General features: G+C 40.6%; 1 protein-coding gene, 1 long non-coding RNA gene and 1 pseudogene across 4 annotated transcripts; 1 reads left to right on the plus strand and 2 right to left on the minus strand.

The window, feature by feature from the left end:
* The first annotated feature begins 3,390 nt into the window (after positions 1-3,390).
* Positions 3,391-5,829, plus strand: LOC101485833 (diablo IAP-binding mitochondrial protein). Of its 2 annotated transcripts, none has more exons than XM_023152917.2 (6): positions 3,391-3,722; positions 3,918-4,032; positions 4,190-4,315; positions 4,704-4,814; positions 5,020-5,116; positions 5,266-5,829. In XM_023152917.2, exons 1-6 carry the CDS (start codon positions 3,586-3,588, stop codon positions 5,469-5,471), a joined length of 792 nt encoding a protein of 263 aa, XP_023008685.1. In that variant the 5' UTR covers positions 3,391-3,585; the 3' UTR covers positions 5,472-5,829. The 2 variants fall into 2 exon arrangements, with proteins under 2 accessions (XP_023008685.1, XP_004558290.1); XM_004558233.5 differs by having other exon boundaries at positions 3,392-3,722; positions 3,915-4,032.
* A 2,642-nt stretch (positions 5,830-8,471) lies between these two features.
* On the minus strand, positions 8,472-9,392 carry LOC101472260 (odorant receptor 131-2 pseudogene; annotated as a pseudogene).
* A 4,754-nt stretch (positions 9,393-14,146) lies between these two features.
* Positions 14,147-19,213, minus strand: LOC112435935 (uncharacterized). 2 transcript variants are annotated; one of them, XR_003024838.2, is made up of 8 exons: positions 19,085-19,213; positions 18,712-18,791; positions 16,700-16,875; positions 16,111-16,601; positions 15,469-15,625; positions 15,181-15,218; positions 14,890-15,005; positions 14,147-14,747 (listed from the first exon to the last, which is right to left on the minus strand). It is a non-coding gene; the product is annotated as an uncharacterized LOC112435935 (long non-coding RNA). The 2 variants fall into 2 exon arrangements; XR_013092999.1 differs by lacking the exon at positions 19,085-19,213 and having other exon boundaries at positions 15,469-15,620; positions 18,712-18,954.
* Between the last annotated feature and the right edge of the window lie 2,022 nt (positions 19,214-21,235).

The raw sequence follows: 21,235 nt of genomic DNA on the forward strand, positions 1-21,235 counted from the left end.
CATTAAATGGCACACAGAGGGAAACGCAGAGAAGGTGAAGTATGTGTGTAATGCAGATTTGACGAAGAAATGATGCATTATTTTGCTACAGTGTTGGCCCAATTGTATGACCATCCAATGTGCTCATCATGTTGTAAAGTTTTCCTGAGATTCAACACCTAAGTATATAGTTTCTCCAGTCATTTTCCTCAAAGTAGTTTTAAACCTGTTGAAGTCAATTTATTATCTGATCATATCAGCTTATTTAATGCAGTACTTACAAAGAAAAAAAAATTAAAACCGAAGCTTATGACATCAGCAGTTCCTCATTTCCCAACTGAGGCCCTCTTTCTCCACCATAAACAACTGTAGTCTCTTTTTGGATTCCAACACAAAAAGTTTATTTTGGAAAAGAAAACATTTGTAATGTTTTGTGCATCATTTTGAAAAACTACCTGCCAAAATTCATCTTGGCATATTTGATATCTTAAGATTTGCATTAGTAATTAAAACTTTCTATTTTAACATTGTTTGTTTTGAACACAGTTTAGATGACTTGTACAAAACAATGGACTCAGTGCTGCACTTATGTCATATTGTTCATACAAGATTAACTTGATCCAAAAGGGGGGGGGGGGGGGGGAGGCGAGAAAGTGTCTGAAAATAGTGCAGCAGAAATAAACCAAATACAGTGGGGCAAAAAAGTATTTAGTCAGCCACCGATTGTGCAAGTTCCCCCACCTAAAATGATGACAGAGGTCAGTAATTTGCACCAGAGGTACACTTCAACTGTGAGAGACAGAATGTGAAAAAAAAATCCATGAATCCACATGGTAGGATTTGTAAAGAATTTATTCGTAAATCAGGGTGGAAAATAAGTATTTGGTCAATAACAAAAATACAACTCAATACTTTGTAACATAACCTTTGTTGGCAATAACAGAGGTCAAACGTTTACTATAGGTCTTTACCAGGTTTGCACACACAGTAGCTGGTATTTTGGCCCATTCCTCCATGCAGATCTTCTCGAGAGCAGTGATGTTTTGGGGCTGTCGCCGAGCAACACGGACTTTCAACTCCCGCCACAGATTTTCTATGGGGTTGAGGTCTGGAGACTGGCTAGGCCACTCCAGGACTTTCAAATGCTTCTTACGGAGCCACTCCTTTGTTGCCCGGGTGGTGTGTTTTGGATCATTGTCATGTTGGAAGACCCAGCCTCGTTTCATCTTCAAAGTTCTCACTGATGGAAGGAGGTTTTGGCTCAAAATCTCACCATACATGGCCCCATTCATTCTGTTCTTAACACGGATCAGTCGTCCTGTCCCCTTGACAGAAAAACAGCCCCATAGCATGATGTTTCCACCCCCATGCTTCACAGTAGGTATGGTGTTCTTGGGATGCAACTCAGTATTCTTCTTCCTCCAAACACGACGAGTTGAGTTTATACCAAAAAGTTCTACTTTGGTTTCATCTGACCACATGACATTCTCCCAATCCTCTGCTGTATCATCCATGTGCTCTCTGGCAAACTTCAGACGGGCCTGGACATGCACTGGCTTCAGCAGCGGAACACGTCTGGCACTGCGGGATTTGATTCCCTGCCGTTGTAGTGTGTTACTGATGGTGACCTTTGTTACTTTGGTCCCATCTCTCTGCAGGTCATTCACCAGGTCCCCCCGTGTGGTTCTGGGATCTTTGCTCACCGTTCTCATGATCATTTTGACCCCACGGGATGAGATCTTGCGTGGAGCCCCAGATCGTGGGAGATTATCAGTGGTCTTGTATGTCTTCCATTTTCTGATGATTGCTCCCACAGTTGATTTTTTCACACCAAGCTGCTTGCCTATTGTAGATTCACTCTTCCCAGTCTGGTGCAGGTCTACAATACTTTTCCTGGTGTCCTTCGAAAGCTCTTTGGTCTTGGCCATGGCGGAGTTTGGAGTCTGACTGTTTGAGGCTGTGGACAGGTGTCTTTTATACAGATGATGAGTTCAAACAGGTGCCATTCATACAGGTAACGAGTGGGGGACAGAAAAGCTTCTTACAGAAGACGTTACAGGTCTGTGAGAGCCAGAGATTTTCCTTGTTTGAGGTGACCAAATACTTATTTTCCACCCTAATTTACGAATAAATTCTTTACAAATCCTACCATGTGAATTCATGGATTTTTTTTTCACATTCTGTCTCTCACAGTTGAAGTGTACCTCTGGTGCAAATTACTGACCTCTGTCATCATTTTAAGTGGGGGAACTTGCACAATCGGTGGCTGACTAAATACTTTTTTGCCCCACTGTATCTGTTTCAGTTATGTTCTGTATTTTTTTAATCGTTGATGTTTTTGCATACTTTTCACATTCTTAGTGAACTTCAATATTGCTCTCTTCCCTATTTCAGTCCATTTGTCAACCGTTCGACTGATGTATAGGCCATTTACACTCAGTGACATGCAGTTAGTGAAAACCCCTCTCCCTATGAGTCTGTATGGAAATCTGTATGCAAAGTGATAGATTTGCAGTACCATAAATTACACACAACATAGTGATTTTCACAGTGGTAGTTGATGAAGAAATGCTGACGTTAGGCACAGACAGCAAATGCACTACATATGCACCACAGTCTACCCGAATTGTGACAAATCTACCTCTTCAAGGAGTATAGTGTGCCATGACCAGATGTGGTACACAACTTACAGTCACTTCCTTCTATTTTGGAAACTTTCCCTTATGCATCTTTTGTTTTTTTCTTGCTACCTTTGTCTTGCTTTACCTGTAATTCCCTAATTATTTTCACTCAATCCTTGGTCTCTCCTGTCTCATTTCCTCACCAATGTGAGCATGCACAACAGCCCTACTTCCAATCTTTGGCTCTTGTGTTAACCTGGGGTGGTTTCATTTGAAGTTACTAGCTTCAATAAGCCTGTTCAAAACACCTATATTACCCACAATGCAACTCCCAGTAGTTTGTTGTTCTAGGTAGTGGCTACTGACTTTCGTTGTAGTTATGCAACATTACAAAAAATGATAATGAAAAATGAAAAACAGAGTTTGGCCCTTGTGCTTTATCAATCTTCTGCTCTGCCCTAACCCTAATTGTACATTATGAAATAAAAGCCCCTTTTCAGGTGTGGGAAATTGTATGAGTAAAAATAGTTGTTTTGCTTTTTTTTTTTCAAATTAAAATGTAATGAAAGTTGGTAAACTTTTTGCCATTAACTACATCTAGCCATACATATAAACCCTAAGTAGTGATAGACATAGTAAAAGATAGAAAGTCCACAACCAGCACAAATGGTCTCTAACCTGCACGTATCTACAGGGTTTTAGAGATAACACCAAATACGCACATTTGCAGGGACAGTCAACAGATCAATGCCTTTTGCGTAATTGAGTGGTGCTGAGTCACTATAAATACTGACAAGACATGATAGTTTTTATTCACAGAGCAGATTCAAACCTCTCTAGCAGCAAGTAAGACTTTTACTAAGGAAAGGCAACAGTGAGAAAAGTGCAAGGTTTAAACTGAACAGAAAAACCTCCAGCCAGGAACTTATTTTACAGATTAGATAAATAGACTCTGTAAGTGCAGCAGATCAAATTAATCTGCAAAATGCAAGCTGTTCGTCAGTGTTCAGTGTGTGCGAGCCGTGCCGCTACAGGACTTGTGCGGAATCAGATAGATATTTCAGTGCTGCGGACCAGCAAGAGCGTGCTGAGGAGAGGAGCAGCCTGCATTCGTTTCCTCGGGTAAGTTAAGAATAAATATTCAACAAAATGCTTTGCAAAGTTAAAGCCGGACTTTGATCTTTGGTACTAATTGATATTTACCACAAGTTGGTCCAAATCAGATCATAGGACAATAACTCACAGCATTTCAAAATGAAATATCATTAATTTGTTTGCTGGTCCTACTCCTAACGTTCTGCACTGTTTCTACAGCAGCTCTGAGAGCAGGATACCTGGAAACCAGAAGTTTGGGGAACCGATAAAGCCTTCACACATGAGCATAGCATCTTTAAGCGTTGCCCGTGGGTTTTGCACTGTCCGTTTTACACAGGTGGGTGAGTCTCCAAAAATATCATAGAAGTATGAATTAGTACAGTCACCTACAACTAGCACTAATGTTGACTCTTCAGGAAAATTTCTTCTTCTTATAGATAATATACATATGGAGAAATTAAAGAAAAGACTAAAAAACACTGATTTGTTTGCAGCAAGTGGAAAACCTCTCACATGACTCTCTGATCAGAAGAGCTGCCTCAGTGATTACAGACAGCTCATGTACTTTCCTCTCCCAGACCACCTTGGCTTACTTTGATGCCCTTGCAGACTATTCAAAGGTAGGTTTTTACAGTGTGTAAGACATGGTTTGTAAAATTTCATATCCCAAAAGATTTAAAAAAGCTTCTTTTAAATTCAACACAAATATGAGAGGACAAAAACATCTGGACACATCTATTCAGTAATATACTGCAGCAGTTTTCAGCCTAATATTAAATATGGTGACAATAAACTTTGGAATTTAATTTACTTGGACCAATTTACAAAAACTGAGAGACAATGGATAAAATTTGCAAAAAATCTAAAATAAAGTCTTGTATGTCTGATTTGAATTTACACAAGTAGCCCGAAATACTTTTCAGTGTCCTACAAACTCTTCTGAGTTTGTAATTCAAATGTTGCTGTGTACTGTAACTGACTGCTTTTGTTCCCTCTGTTTACTCACAGGCTGTGCATTCACGCATTGCTTTTCAAAGACAATATTTGGCCTCACTGGGAAAAATTACCCCAGCAGAGGAGGATTCACTCCAGCAAGCGATCAATGGCTGGCGTGCAGAGGTTGGTGTGTGTTGTCCTCTTTGTTCTTAACCTCTTAAGCCCCAAGCCTACCTGATCACCTGCCTTTTGCCCCCGTATCAGCGGGCGTTGGGGCTTAAGAGGTTAAAACAAATGTTTAATGTACTTTTGTGTTGAGTTTATATTTTGGAAATTAGCTTTTACACCACAAAATTATTGAGTTTGTCACTTCTCTCTGTCTTAACAGGCTAGTGAAAGACTAGTCGAATGCAAACGTTATGAATCAGCTTGGATCAATGCCATCAGCCTGTGTAAAATGGCAGCTGAGGCAGCGTGCACTTCAGGTGAGAAGAATATTTTCCTGAATTATGGATGAATGAAGTCATTACAATCAAATTTGAAACATGTGCTGTTACTTTATAAAGTTCTGAGAATAGTTGCATACACCTATATTTTTACTTAGAAATCTGACAAAATGAATCTGTGTTTCCAGGAGCTCACCAGGCATCCATCTCAATGAGGACAAACATCCAGGTGGCCCAGTCGCAGGTGGAAGAAGCACAGAAACTTTCTGCAGAGGCAGATAAGAAGCTGGCTGAGACAAAAGTAGAAGAGATCCAGAGGATGGCAGAATATGCTGCCTTCCTTGAGGATAGTGATGGGCCTGAGGTGCATGAGGCTTATCTACGAGAGGACTAACACAGACATATGGGAAAACAGGAAAACAATGTGCAAGTGCTATTGATTTCAAAGTAATATGAGCTCAACTTTGAAAACTTTTTCTACTCTTTTTGCTGTAATAGCTTTCCTGCTGTGAGATATTTACATGTTTACTTTCACAGAAGAACAAAGCACAAAAGGCTAATTTTGAAAATAAAATTAACAATAAACCACTTGCATATATTTTTATTTAAGACTATTTATTAGGGTTAGTAAATGTAGGAAAACGATGGAATCACTAATATTTTGTTCCAGTGATTCTTATCCATCAGTGGATTACAATATATGTTTTGCTGTAACAAAGATTTTTTTTAAATAAAATGACTGTGTCCTCCTCCTTGTTTTTAAAGATTTAATTTCAATTCAATTTTATTTATAGAGTGCCTAATCACAACAACATCAAGGCTCTTTATATTGTAAGGTAGGCCCTACAACAGAACATACAGACAAAAACCCAACAATCATATACCCTATTATCCCCTATTATAACTATCACGACAGTGGGACGAAATACTCCCTTTGTGGAAGGGAGCCAGAGATTAATAGTAATTAATGATTCAATGCCGAGACTTCTATTAACAAATGGTGAATGAGAAAGGTGACTGAAAAGGACTACTCAATGCATCATGGGAATCCCCCAGCAGCCTATGCCTCTTGCAGCATAACTAAGGGTGGATGGGGATCACCTGATCCAGCCCAAAATATATGCTTTAGAAAAAAGAAAGGTTTTGAGCCTAATCTTAAAAGTAGAGATAGTGTGTGTCCCCCGAATTCAAATTGGAAGCTGGTTCCACATAAAAGGGGCCTAAAACTGAAGGTTCTGCCTCCAATTTTACTTTTAAATACTCCAGGAACAACAAGTAAAGTGCTCTAATGTAGTCATATAGTAGGGCTGCACGATTTTGCATAAAATGAGAATCACAATTTTTTGGCTTAGAATTGAGATCACGATTCTCTCACGGTTTTCTTTTCCAGTATAAATATTTATTGCACTTATTAACTGCACATCAACTTCGTAACAGTTGAGACTGAACATAAAAACAATAAATAAACATAAAAACAACAAATGTCTCACGTTTTGTTGTTGCCGCAAAATGTTGTACTGCTTGAAATTCCGTCTCCACCGTTGCTCGACACTGCATGTATAGAGCAGGTAGTGCAACAATAGAAAAATAGTTGCGGGACGGCACTGTGTAGCGTTTGTCTAGGGTGTTGATCATTTTCCTAAATCCCTCGTTTTGCACAGTGTTGATGGGAGCCGTTAGCTTCGAGCTAGTGGGTGTCAGATCTCCAAAAACGTCGGAGCACTTTTGCAAATATGTGATGTCTTGTAAACTGAGCAGGTATCTGACGTTTACACAACTACATTCACGCCTCAAAATATCTTAAAAGTGTATTTTGTGACCCAGAAAGAGTAATATTAAAACTAAGTAGCTGCCGCCATTGTTGGAATTCAACTTTTGCGAGATCTCGCAAAACTTTTGCGAGATCCCGAGTTTGTTTTGCGAGATCTCCCAAAAGTCCGTCTTAATTTTTTTTTCTCCCATGTCCCCTGCGGGGCTCCGTACTAAACCAATGTTGTCTGCAGTTTTGGTTGTAGCATGCAACAAAGTTATACTGATTTTGATGATACTGCTAACAGAACTTCAGCTCTTTGCAAACATCTGCAAGACGGCATGCTAACGCAAAGCTAGCCAAGAACCCCAAGTGATAAGATAAGATAAGACTTTATTGATCTTATGGCGGGAAAATTTATGCTTTACCTCAGCTCAGGTACAGAAGAAAAATACAAAAATACAAATAAATACAAACAAATACAAAATAAGTAAGATAATATTATAAACAGTAGTATACACAGTATGTGATTATGGATATAGAGTTCTGGAAATATGCAAGACGTAAATGATATTAAAGCTGAGTGTATGGACACCACTGCCCAGCAGCCAGAGCCTGATTGCTAACAGGTAACAAAGGCAGTAATGAGCAGTCAGGCTTGCAATCTCCATTTCTACCTGTTCATGTGTCTACAGTAAAATCATTGTGGTGTCTTTAAAGTCTCTTTGAGCTGGTTTTCAACTTCGCTTGCTGCATTACTTTTAGGAAAAGTAACACAAACTCACCAACAAGCATTTATTTCATTTGTTTACTTGAGGTTTGATACAACCTTTAATGAAGCCAAGTGTATTAATGATGAGTTGAACCAAGAACTTTCTAAGTTGGATAAATCGTTACAGCTTGTTACTATTAACTTTCAGTCCCGTTCTTATGTAATTTGGCATACTTCAGCCTTTTCTTGCTGTTTTTCTTCCTTAAGAATGACTTCTTGACAGACACCATTCTATCTAATCCATAAGTGAAATATAACATGTGTTTTGCTTTAATAATATAACAAAATTATTGTGTGTTCCATTGTTTTATGACATCTACATAACAGTAGTAAAAGAAAATGTGTATTTGTTACAATTTATAATTGTTATGATATCGGTTGTGCATCCACATTTGGTGCCCTATCACATAATGCCAAATTGCGATGACATGATTCAGGTGTTTTAATAATGAACATATTAGATCCTGGAAAATTCCATTTAGTTTTATTTATATTGTGATAAATAATCATGAAGTGTTTGATCTTGCTGATTAAATATGTCTATGCCTAAAGACATTAGAGAAATAAATTTGTTCAAAAAGACATTTATTCTTATTTAGCCTCTTATGTTAGACTTGATAAGTGGAAAACACCACACATACTTATTATTTTGTTTATTGTTCCACATATTGTGTAGATATTCTACAGTAAATTCTGTCAAATGAGATGAACTAACTCTTATTATTTACATTTTTTTTTTTAAACCTCAGTGTAAATTGTACCTGTTAAAATATATGAAGTTAATCATTACATGCTTGTCGATATTGTCCAAATTAATGAATGTTTTGATTAAATATGGATGTTACCATTATTAATAGTAGTGATGTACTTTGTCAAATCACATGTTTTTTTGAACAGGATGAAGTAGGCATGAGATTTTTCAAAGAAAGAAAGAAAGTTTCATCCCTGAGGCCATAGATGAGAGGACTCAGGCACCTTGGAACAATACTAAAAAATACATAGTTAAAATATCTGAAATCTCTAAACAAGTTGACGTCAATCTGAAGGACAGCTGTTTCTATGAATGGACTCCACAGCTGAACAAGACAGAGAAACAGCTGGAAAGCATGAAGGATCACTGTTCTCACTCCTTTTTGTGTTGACTTCTTACTCTCTCCTGATGCAGCTTTGGCCACTTTCATTATTTGAACATATGAAAAAACAATAGTGATGCCCATAGTCATGAAATAAAACTGACTTACAGCTGAGCGAGCATGATCCTGCCATCTATAAAGCATAAACATTTCAACAGAGCAAATAGTGTATTGATTGTAGAAGCTAAGTGAAGCAGTAGCAAAGAACATGGAAATGATAACAATGCATGGCCCAGAGCTGAGGCCATGAATAATCAGGATACAGTACATAGTGCTGCGTGTGGAGCACAGCTGTCCATGACGAAGGGGCATACAAATGGCCACATAGCGCTCCAGAGTCATTGCTGTCAGAGTAACTGGTGTGACAATAGAATACACAAGCACAAAAAGACAGATAAATATACACAACCAAACTTGCACTGAACATCTGGTTAAAATAAGCAGGATATCGGTCATGAGTAACAAAAAGCTGTCTGACAGTAAAGTGACAAAAAATAAAATGTAGCGAGCAGATGTGTGAAAACATTCCTTTTTTACAAAGGTCACAATGAGCAACATGTTGATACAAAGAAAGATTATGACCAGGGTGTGCACAATCATGACCCGGACTGTCAATAGTTGGTGCAAGAAAGCACAAATTAGTGAGCTGTTACCTGCCATTGAGAACAAACACGAGTATTTAAATAACTTCTAAGAGTCAATCATTGTCATTATAAATGTAAGATTTACTCTAAAGACTGAAACCAAAAAATCAGTCTAGTGGAGAAACCTTTCGTCCTTTTCCAAACACAAATTTCCTCTTCTGACCGCTGCAGTTCTCTTATAGATGACAGTGGAACATTTTAAAGGTTATATGAAACTGAAGTTGTCATATGGTGTCATCATCTTTCCTAAGAGATCATTCCCCTTGATAGCTGTACACTGTTGATAGATGGAGCACTCAGTCAGGAGAGTCTACAACTAATTAAAGTTTTGAAAACTTCGTTGCTTGTTGACAAGTTAATCAATTGGCATGGTTATTGCCAGAAGCAAGACTACATCCCATTATTTTTTTAAGGTATGTCTTATTATGCCCTACAGTGACATGACCGTGACAAGCAGTAGGCCTATTTTGTGCAATATTCAAACAAGTCAATAGGAAAAATTATTTTCTTCCCTACTTATTGCCTTTAAGGTATTTATTGCACACTGGGCAGCGTAAATGATTTGTTGTTGTTTTTTTAATAAATTGCCAATACGTAGGGAATAGGACTCAGACACCTTGGAACATATCCAATAAATACACTATTCTCTTACATGTTTGTCTGAAATACCCTTATCATGGTGGCGGGGTTTGTGTGTCCCAGGGGATCCCAGGGGTTATGTTGTCTGGGGACTTCTGCCCCCTGGTAGGGTCTCCCATGTCAAACTGATCATCCTCTGTTGTTGACTTGGCTGTCTCTGACCACTACTGTGTGTTTTTTAACATCACCGGTTTTATTCAGCGGGAGACCTCGGTGCGAACTGTGAGGAGGCGCTATCTAACCTCTGAAGTGGCTGCAAATTTTACCAGGGTTTTAGACGAATGCCCCCCTGTGATTTTATCTGCACCCTGCGATTTGATTTTTAATAATTTCAACAGCAAACTGAAGAAAAGCCTTGACTCCGTTGCTCCACTCACCACCAAAAAGATTAACGTAAAACACGTATCACCCTGGAGAAACGAAGAAGTCAAAAAACTCAAAAGAAATTGCAGGGCAGCAGAAAGGAGGTGGAGGAAAAATAAAAATACTATCAACCATCAAATATTTTGCGAGCAACTTAAAATGTACAATAATACATTAAGGAATTCAAGAAATTCATACTTCGCCAAAATAATCAGTGATAACAAAAATAATCCCAAGGTCCTCTTTTCCACCATAGATCATTTATTTAACCCTGATTTTAACAGCTCCCAAAGAACCCCCACAGACTCACTCTGTGAGCAGTTTGCAGACCACTTCAGGGGAAAAGTAAGCGCCATCAGATCTGATATTTTATCTAATCGCGATATGTTTGTATCTGAGGGCTCGATTGTACCTGAGGAGACACTGGACAGCTTTGTCCTGGTTAATGCTGAGAACCTTCAGAAAGTTTTCTCCACAGTGAGACCCACCACATGTCTTTTAGATCCAATCCCTTCTTCACTCTTTAAAACACTTTATGGATTTTTTGAGGCTGAGCTTTTATACATGATGAATTGCTCTCTTCAGTTGGGTGTCTTCCCTGCTGCCTTTAAAACGGCGGTGGTGAGGCCCCTTCTGAAGAAGAGCAATTTGGATTGTAATGATTTTAATAACTACAGACCTGTATCCAACTTACTATTTTTAAGTAAAATCTTAGAAAAACTTGTTTTTACTCAGATTAATGATTTTCTAAATGATAGACAGATCCTGGAGATATTCCAGTCTGGATTTAGGGTGAACCACAGCACAGAGACTGCTCTCCTAAAGGTTTTAAATGATCTTAGATGTAACTGGGACTCCCAAAAGCTCTCAGTCCTGGTGCTACTGGATCTAAGCGCAGCCTTTGATACAGTAGACCACGCTATTCTTTTAAACAGACTGAAACACATGGTAGGCCTCTCTGGTGCTGTACACAACTGGTTCACTTCCTATCTCTCTGACAGAACTTTTATGGTGAGTATGGATACATGCTCCTCTAAGATCCATAAAATGACATGTGGTGTGCCTCAAGGGTCGGTTTTAGGCCCTGTACTTTTTAATTTGTATATGCTCCCTCTCGGCGGTGTCATCAGGAGGCATGGAGTGAACTTCCACAGTTACGCTGATGACACGCAGCTGTACATCTCTGTGTCTCCCGATGACACCAGACCAATGGATGCCCTTTTTAACTGTATTTTAGATATAAGATCTTGGATGGCAGAAAACTTTTTACAGCTTAACCAGGACAAAACTGAAGTTTTAATCGTCGGTCCTGAGGCTCAGAGAGAGAAACTCTTGTCTAAATTAGAGGCATTTTCACTATGCACACTGCATGTGGTTTTAAAAGCAACATGTCTGTTCACCACAACAATGGAGATGTGTAATATTAGTGCAGCTACGGTTTGTTCTTGAACATCAGTTTTGTTTTCTACTTTGATCACTTAGACCAAAAAAGTGTTGTTTTCAGATTCTTTCTTTTAAATCTATAAAGCACCTGCTCATTTTTTTATTACAATTAGTTTCACATAAATGTTAGTGTTTCCTTTATGATCTTTTAATGCTTACACTACACTGTACATGTCTACATTAGAGACATTTCTGTTACCTGTTTCTGTTGACTCAGAGTTGTGAAATGTTCTTTTATTTGATGCTCAATATGAAGTTCATAATTTTCTTACAAATAAAACTCTAATGACAAACATGAACAGCTGTGCTTATTTCTGAGACATGAGTTTTTGAGTGTGTTCATATTTAGACAGTGTGCATCTGTCTGCTGAAACTGTAATGGTGAACCTGAGGTGATGGTCAACAGAAGGCAAATATATATCAGTATAAAACAATATTGAAGTAATGTCTTTACCCTCTGCAGCGTGTGCACGCAATCACCTTATTCACTGTAGTAAACATGCACCGCTAGCTCACGTGACTGACTGTCTCCATGGTTACATCGTATATTATTAGCTATGTAAACAGCTTCCAAAGATGCCGCCATAGCTCTCTGCAGCTGTAACACTGTCACACTTTGCAAATCATTTTACGTTTTTGATAGTTATGAAGACAGAATGTGTTTTTAAGGTCATGCTAGGCGGTTGCTATGGTGGTTGCTGTGGACTTGGGTGAACGTGGGTGGACCGCGTCCGATTCCTGTTATTAGCTGTCCGCCGTAGGAAGGCTGCGTTCCATTTACAAGTAGTGACAGTCTGCCGCAACTCGAACTCAAACCCCGCTTTCTTTAATTATAGGCCTTTTATAGCCGTTCATGACACGCACATACACACATAAAGCACTTTGCCTCACCATGAGAATGCAAGTTTACCTAACCTAACCTTAAAGTATCTGATATAGGATAGAAAAATGAAGCAACCAGAGATTTTATGATGAAGACTCTGGGTTCTGTAGTTCACGTTTTACAGTCCTGAATGACTCTTTGCATATGATTTATTGAAGAGGAGTTTAGAATGCACTTTACATTTAGACTGTTGCTGTTTCATTTTTTACATTGTTGCCGTGTTATGTCATGAATAAGGTTCACCTGCTGGGGGTTTGATGGATCAGCTGGACAATACAGTCAAAGACAGACTTCATTCATCATATGCAAGAATCCTAGTTGGATTTTTGTTGTCACTCGTGTTTTTGAACCAAATATTGAAAACAATTCTGACAGACTGGATACCTGGTCAGGGTGTACATTACCTTGTACTCAAGCATCCCAGGACAGAGCCCTGCCCCACCATGAGCCTGGGTGGATCCGTGGTTATAATATAAAAGGACCGATACTGAATATGAATATTTCATGAAAATTGAATTATAATACAAATTAGTAATAAGGGTTTCTCTGCGCCCTTATCTACCCCATACTCAAAGAGCTGCGGGCAGAGAGGGTGACAGGAGTGGATGGCACTGAAGAGAAGATGCTCGGTTTCTGGAGTCTCCTGGTCCTGTCAGTATTAGTAGGATGCATCTGCTGTGTCTTCTCGTGGATGCTCACCTACCTTGACTCGTTCCAGCCTGGTATGGATTTCCCAACACTGCGGACAGTGGCCCACGTCAGAGACGTTTAATATTGATTACATATGTCTGAATTGCTAACCCTAACCCTAACCCTAGCTCAACAGACCACAATGCCCTGGACTGTCAGTATTATTACATGCTGTGAACATAAGTACCTTTGATCACAGTTTAAAAGAGAAGGAATATTGGAAAGAAAGATCAACATTGTGATATTATTTCTTCCAAACTGACCAGAAACATGCTTGTCAGACTCTCACAGCAAAGGATCAGACTCACTGTGCATGACAGCTCAGGCCAATGATGTCTGTTAGATTGTCAGTTGTTTAGTGCTTCTGTACAGTTAGGGTCACGTCTCTATTTCAGAATAATTAATATGCGGAAAACACAAAGTTGATTGTCTTCCAATATTCTAGCATAATTAAAAAACTTTGACTTTGTAAGTACATATTATTAGTCCTAATGCCAGTATGATTCTTCATAACTCCTGCTTTGAAATACTGAACTTTAAAATTTACCTGATGAAAGATAATTCACAGTGGCACTCTGTCAGGATCATTCTGACTGTAAGATCACTGTATTAATCTGAATCCTTCTGAAATGTGCTGTGAATGAATGCTGATGCAACTCACTGTGGGAGAGCTGTTAATAAAATGAATCTGTGACACATGCAACACATTCACAGAGGAAGAGGACACAAAGGGAGGACACGCAGAGGCTGTGTTGAAGTCAGAAATCCAAATCTTTATTAAAAAACAGGCGGCGGTTACAAACAGGAAGACAAGCAGTCCATCAAACAGTCTACAGGGTCAAACATACAGAGAATTCAAACAGCAGTAAAAAATAACTGGACACTGAAAAACTTAAAGCAATGTGTGACGCAATAAAAGGAAGCAGCGCAGTATATTCACTGAATTATCATCAATTACAAAAGAGAAAAACGACGATTTCTAAGGATTATTTTCTTAAATGCAGTTAGAGTGTGGCTGGTAAAGATGGAAACATACAGAATGTAAACTGTGTGAGCTTGTGAACTTTGTTAGTAACAAATGAGGTAAAAAAAAACACAACCAAAACAGACAAAACACAGAAAGAGGCTCTCACTATTCGTTCATAATTAGAAAGAAACATTCTGGTCGTGGATTTTTACAGTCTTAGTTCCGCTCGCTGTCATCATTATAATCATCATGATCAATGGCGAGGTCCTGAGGTGGGCGGGGCTGTCTCTGGTGATGTCACCATGAAGGAACAGCATCTGGCACGTGTTGGTGAAACATCTCAGTACGCTGGTGTAGTTTCCTCTCCAGCTGTTTGACATGTGACACTTGAACATTAAGGGGAAGAAGAAGAAACAGTGTTAGGTCAGGTGACCACATGGTTTCTAAAGTAACTGACAGGAAGTAACCAGGCCGTTAGAAATGGATGGCATGTGTTTAGAGTTACTGGAGTTGGGTAACTCTACTTACCAAAAGCAGAAGCACACAGATGAAGGATCAGATGCTGAATGTTGCAGGAACATGCTCATGTGTGGTGGTCATTCAGTGCTGCAGGTTAGACAGTCCAAGACTGATATGCTGCCCATCTGAGAGTTTGAAAACACACATGCAAAGATTTATTTTGTGTTACAGTCAAAGTTGGATGTTCATTTTTGTCCTTTAAAAATGTTTGTGTATTTGAAAGCACTAACATCTAAGGATAACTTGGATCGTCCCCTTTAAAGGGGAGACAAGTGTGTCCACGGATCCACGTCACTTTACCTGGATGATGACTCCTCCCCCCTCACTCAGAAACACTCCTAATATAACCAAGCAAATATATAATATTGAAGATTTACTTACATCATTACAAAAACATCAAAAACATCTCCTTTGATTCTATTTCTCCATTCCTGCTGAACATCAGGCAACAAATATCTCAATATATCACAGTAAAATGTAAAGCACATGTTTTCTCTGCTTTGTCTGACCTCTGCAGAGCCTCTGTCAAGAAAAACATATCTGTAAGCATAAAACAAATATACATTCATAACACGTCACTGGACAAACCTCGGTCAGCTGATTTCCTCTGTGCAGTGCAGACGAACATCAGTCAGCAAGTCAAGGTGGTGAGATGGACTGGTGCCCTTTGTGACTCTGCTGGTTCTTCTGAGGAAACACCACCGTCTCTCCACACCGTCACCATCTGTGAGCACAAACTGCTGCTCTGCCAGCATGTAGGACATCACATATCACACACAGGGGTGAAGAAACATCAGAGCTCAACTTTGGATACTTTAGATCTAAACAGATCAAAGTAGCTCTTAGCTTCAACAATCAGTGAGCAGACAAACAATGATACCAAACTGATTCTGTATGAATACAATATGGTATTTTCAATACAGGTGTCAAATTAATTTATTAAAACTAATACAGATATATGTATATATATTTTTTTTGATAAATTAGTTTGCTAAATTATAAGAATATATATATTTTTTTCATTTAACAATTGCAACTGAAAGAAATTAAATATTGAACAAAAATATATTGTCACATTCTGAGCATGCTCAGCACGCTGACAGACTTGAAGTTGCTACAGATTTTAAGAAGTGATAATTATAGGGAAGAAACTTCTCTTTTTCATCCGTTTAATCAAACATTTGATGCCTCAGCTGTCTCAGTCTATAGCGTTCTGCAACTACAACAAACCTGAGGCTTGGATTTGGCTGCAGGTGCCCCTGTACATCCTTCTCAGCAGCACACATGTGGGTACCATTTAATCCCACTTCTTCCTGAGCTTTGCTTCATCACAAGACCAAAGGTGGCATCCCGTGTCAGTCTTATCATCATCCAGAAGAAACATTTGAAGAAACATCATGGAGAAGAAACATTTACGCGCCTCCTGGTTTTGTTTTCTGATCCTGCGAAAAGACCGAGGACAACAAAGCCCAGAGAACACGAGATACACAACATCCAACATTCAGACTCAACAGCCTCCATAAATGAAGAGCACCAGGTTGGTTCAGTTATAGTAGATATAAGCATACTTCACATTACTGGGTATGAATAATAATGAGGAGGCAAACTTTGAAGATGCAGAGCATGATGTCCCATCATCAGACTGTAAACAAACATCCACCAGGCTTCTTTGTTGCCAAAATTGATGATTCTCCCATCAGGGATCAGTAGAGTGTATTAACCTGTGGTATAAGCAGCAGTCACTGAAATATTACTCTTTCAGATAAGAAATCTAGCACATAAAAGCCAGGGTGGGAGGGATCTCTGCAAACTGACTTACCTCTGCAAGTGTGAAGCTCAACAAAAATCTGACTCTCCAGTCACTGACAAACAAAAACTCCAGCTGGGAGATAGAAAACGCTGTCTGGGTCTGGATGTTGCTGGTCAGAGTCCCACATTAGCAGAGTGCTTCTTGGTCCCACTGACCCATGTGGACAGCGACTGTGGAGAACTGTTCTGGAAAACAGAAAAGAGAATTAAAATAACAAAAAGCCAAACACGATTTCCACAAAGACTCTCTTGGAATCAGCAATCAAAAAAAAAACACTGGTTCATATTTCAATTAAATATGAACAGGTTCCTTAAATGTACGCAGTTCAGATCTGATTTAATTTAATTTCCTTCACACAGCACATTCGTCCAGGCTGACAGGTAAACATAGAATTAATCTCAGGTAACATGACTCATAGTAGAGATTCAGTAAGAAAGATTGCAGGCTCTAATATTATTACCACACAATCCAAGGACACACCAACAGCTCAGATTTGTAGAACTATTTAAACAAATGTCTTCTGAATATTCAATTCAGGTTCACAGTGGGAGGGGGGGGGGGTGTCGTGGAATTTTTTAAATAAAGTCTGCAACACAGAAAGAGCTGTGATCAAGCTATTTATTACTGCGCCAACACACATCAAACATCACAGTTCAGTCATGTCAGCGCTGCCACAGAGGTCGTGCTCCTGCTCCTTTATGCATTCCAAGGAAGAGGAAGTTAAACTGATCACACCACACTTCACGTGTCTCGCTATGAAACCTAACGTATCAATGGTTAAGCTGTTTTGTGCCCTTGGCCTTATCAGCACCTGTAAAGGGAGTTGTTTTCTCAAACTGCTGACGCTGAAGTAAGTTCATCTAGTTTTAGAAACTGTCACTGAACAGTAACAGTGTCACAACTAAGCACATGCATAAGCACTTAAATACTTTAAATGAGAATAACAGAACATTTCTATTACAGAGGCTAGAGCATGTCCCAGTAGTCATAGGTAGAGCACACCTGGACAGGTCACCAGTCTGTCAGAGGACTAACACAGAGACAGACATCAGAGTAACAAATCTATTTAAAATTAATGTAAGTTTGCTGCAGCTGTATGTATGTATGAACATGTGTTTCTGTGCTCACAGTCCACCTCTCAGGAACCTGCAGTTCACTTTTAGTCTACTTTAAACAGACCTCACAAAAGGCTGATGTGGCTGGATCAGTAGTCTGATTTAAGTACGATACCTTTGGCCAGGGATTAATCTGGTGCATCGCTTCACTGCAGTCTTACGTATTTTCCCCACACCTGAATAAAAAATACTGATATATACAAATAACAGCTTCAGCTGATGCAGCCTGACCCAATCCTAGATGTTCAGCACACAGAGACACAGAGGTACTGTTTAAAGTTTAGTGATAACTTGAGTCACTGATCATTTGCAGTATTACAGAGTCTGGCAGTCTTTGCATGATGTCCACGTCACTGTAAGTTTCTAGCTGACTCTCAGGTGTGACAGGTGTGCCAGCAGTAAAGAGTAATAATAGCCTGCATCCTGAGGTTTGTCATGCAGGATTAAAGGAGCCAGGCTTTGTTCACACAGCTAGGATTGTATTTTACACTGACCCTGGGTCAGTATAAGTATCATACAGTTTAAACGAAGCACTGAAACTTGCACATATTTATTATAGATGCACTGAAGCTAATCGAGATATTTGCTGTCAATCTGTGGCTGCGATTAAACACTTTACTGGAAACTTTATTAACTAGTAACTTCATCAGTCATGACAGAAGCTAATATTTCTGTGCTAACATCGTTTAACCAGTAACAGCTTTACTCCAATATAAGCTAACGTTTACACCGTAACTTTAAGCTAGCACCATAAAGACGGTAAAACACGTAATAATATCTACAAATGCATCTTAAAGCTGTTATATTAGCACTCTGTGTATTACTAACATAACCACATTAACATTACTGACACTCGCTGACTTTTAATAGTCATTCTATAAATGCTGTCCGTTTAAATGGTCTTACCTGTAAACACTGCTGTATCCACCGGATTCCAGCCAGAGTGGATTCTGGAGTCTTCCACGCTCCTGTTAGTGATCCTCCATCTGGATGGATGAGAACAACCTTCTGAACAATCTAGCAGGAGATGGCCCATATCTATGGGACTGGTTTGTGCTAATGACGCCCATTGTATGGACTGATAACAGCCGAAGCGGGTGAATAAAGTCACCCAGTAGCTAGCTGTGCCATTACCCAGCATACATCACTCCCTCCGTAAATGCAATAAACCATACATAAGTATTGTTCTACCTGTTTTTCAGGTAGTTGTTTACATTATATAATTTATTGTGTTCTGTATACGTCACTACAATGTGATTTGGAAAATGTCTAAATATACCGACAAAAGGCACTTCCGCGGCAATCTCTTCAATCGGAGGACCCTTCACGTCAATTCCCGACGCGAGAGGGGTACCCTGCGCGTCCATAAGTGCAGCAGAGGGAGCCTGACCATGCGTCACACGTTTGACGAGTTGGGAACGTGTTGACAGAACACAGTGTGCTTTGAGGTAGGAGCCAAAAAGGGTGTAGTTTGTGGGTGTGATCACCCGTGTGTACACCTGTGAGCATGGACGCGCTTGTTTTTTGTTTTTTAAAAGGTTCCTTCATGTAATGATCTGCTAGAGGGTGTGGGGGGGGGGGGGGGCCACAGCCCCGTCCTCCAGGGCATGAAGCAGGTATGGAGGAGATCAAAACTCCAGACATCCAGAGGCCCCCAGAACACAAGACACCAAGGAAGACCAACAGAGGGGCAGCCGCGCCACTGTCCCAGAAAGAGCTGAGGAGAGTCCCAGATGAGGGCTCACTCAGCAGCCGCGGAGCAGAAGCCAGGGGGAGTTGCAGTGACGCGCCCGTGAGCTCCGCCGGCAGCCAGCCGTGCCTGAGTGACCGAGCCCCAGGCCGAGAGGCCGGGGGCACCCCACCTCCGAAGTGGCCCGAGCGAGCCCCAGGCTCCAGGCCCCGATAAGCGGCAGCCAAGGAGTGAGCCGGTGTGTACCTGGACGCCCATCCCCGGACACAAAGAACCACCAACGCACCGACGTCTGAGGGAGTCCGCCACTGGCAGGGGAAGTGGTGGTAGGGGGAGATAGGCCTCCATACCTTGGAGGGCCTAAGATGTCCCCAGAGAGGTGGCGCCTGACACCCAACCTGACATATAGACACAGAAATACAGGCACACACATATACAAACATCCATTCCCACCCTCATGCTCTCATATACACTTACTCCACACTCAACCAACGTGGAGACAGACATAAAGAGACGCTGTACACACGATCACACTCCTCAAGCGTACTCTAAGCCCCGGGTCTAGGTACCCTTGCCCCTGGAGGGGGGGAACTGCACCCAGACCCAGGTGGTGTTACCCTTTTCCCTGCGGTGGGGGGAGGCAGACCGTCCCGACTCCGCAGCAGCAGGGAGGCCCCACACTCCAGACCGCAGTCGGACGGCCAACTCCTCCTCCTAGCCCCCCCGCTCCAGCAGGTCGCAGAGAATGGGGGTGAGAGAAGACTCCAAACCTCCCTCCACCCGCTCATTGTAGTGTTGATGCATGTGTGTTCTAAGGTGCATTTAAAACCCAGGAGGGCATGGAGCTACCTGCCAGAGAGCAGCAGGTAAGCGCATGGTCCCTCCTGCTGGCCCTCAATGTCTACGTGTATTTAACATTGAGAGGTGGGCAACGACGCCAGGGGTGGGGTGTACACCCTGATGGTACTTTGGATTCCGTGTATCGTGCCCACCCCCAAGATCCTATGTGTATGTGTAATGAGAGTGTGAGTAATGTGAATGTCTAAGTTGTGGGATAAAATTGAGGCAGGGGCAGCCAGAAGGGGACAGGGGGGGGGGTGGCCTCCTCTGCACCCTGGTGACATACCCCTACTCCAAGGTCCTGCATGTGTGGGTGGTTGTGATGGAGCGGGAAGAGGGAGGCAGCTGGAGACGGGGAGGGAGAAACTGCTCTTTCAACGATCTTACTTAAAAATGGGAGATTTGAAATCGGATTTTGAGATAGTTGTTCATTTGTGTCTTGTCAAGATTGTCCTTTTTCAGTGTAAGTGTACTTACAGCAGTTTTTAGTGGTTCTGGAAACAAACCTGACATTAAAGAACAGTTGACGATCTGTAACAGGTCTTTGAGACCTTTTGCTGTTAATAGGGTGAAACTGTTTCATGGTGTTTAAGCAGTTTTTCAGTGGACACAGTACATATCCTGAATATGCCGTTGATGTACCAATTGCTTGTCTAATCTTTTAGATTCTGACAGTGAAGAATTTGGCAAAGTCATTGCAGGGCATGGTCGAATGAAACTCTCCTCTGCCACTGACACAGGAGGGTTTGTTAGCCTGTCAACTGTAGCCTTCACCTTAATGGGAGCAATAGTGTCCACAACATTTAATATTTTAGCATTGAAGCTATTGACGAGCTCATTGACCGAAAGTCTCGACAGGCCAGGTGTTAATGGGAAGACCTGGTTAAAGATCTCACTACT

Source organism: Maylandia zebra, linkage group LG14, assembly GCF_041146795.1.
Source record: "Maylandia zebra isolate NMK-2024a linkage group LG14, Mzebra_GT3a, whole genome shotgun sequence".
Classification (NCBI taxonomy): Eukaryota; Metazoa; Chordata; class Actinopteri; order Cichliformes; family Cichlidae; genus Maylandia; species Maylandia zebra.

What these genes read in the sequence shown, in the direction of transcription:
- LOC101485833 (XM_004558233.5), top strand. Translation starts at nt 3,586, where the DNA reads ATGCAAGCTGTTCGTCAGTGTTCAGTGTGTGCGAGCCGTGCCGCTACA. An exon ending in GCACTGTCCGTTTTACACAG is followed by an intron (nt 4,033 to 4,189) that starts GTGGGTGAGTCT and finishes ATTTGTTTGCAG; the next exon opens with CAAGTGGAAAACCTCTCACA. An exon ending in CCCTTGCAGACTATTCAAAG is followed by an intron (nt 4,316 to 4,703) that starts GTAGGTTTTTAC and finishes GTTTACTCACAG; the next exon opens with GCTGTGCATTCACGCATTGC.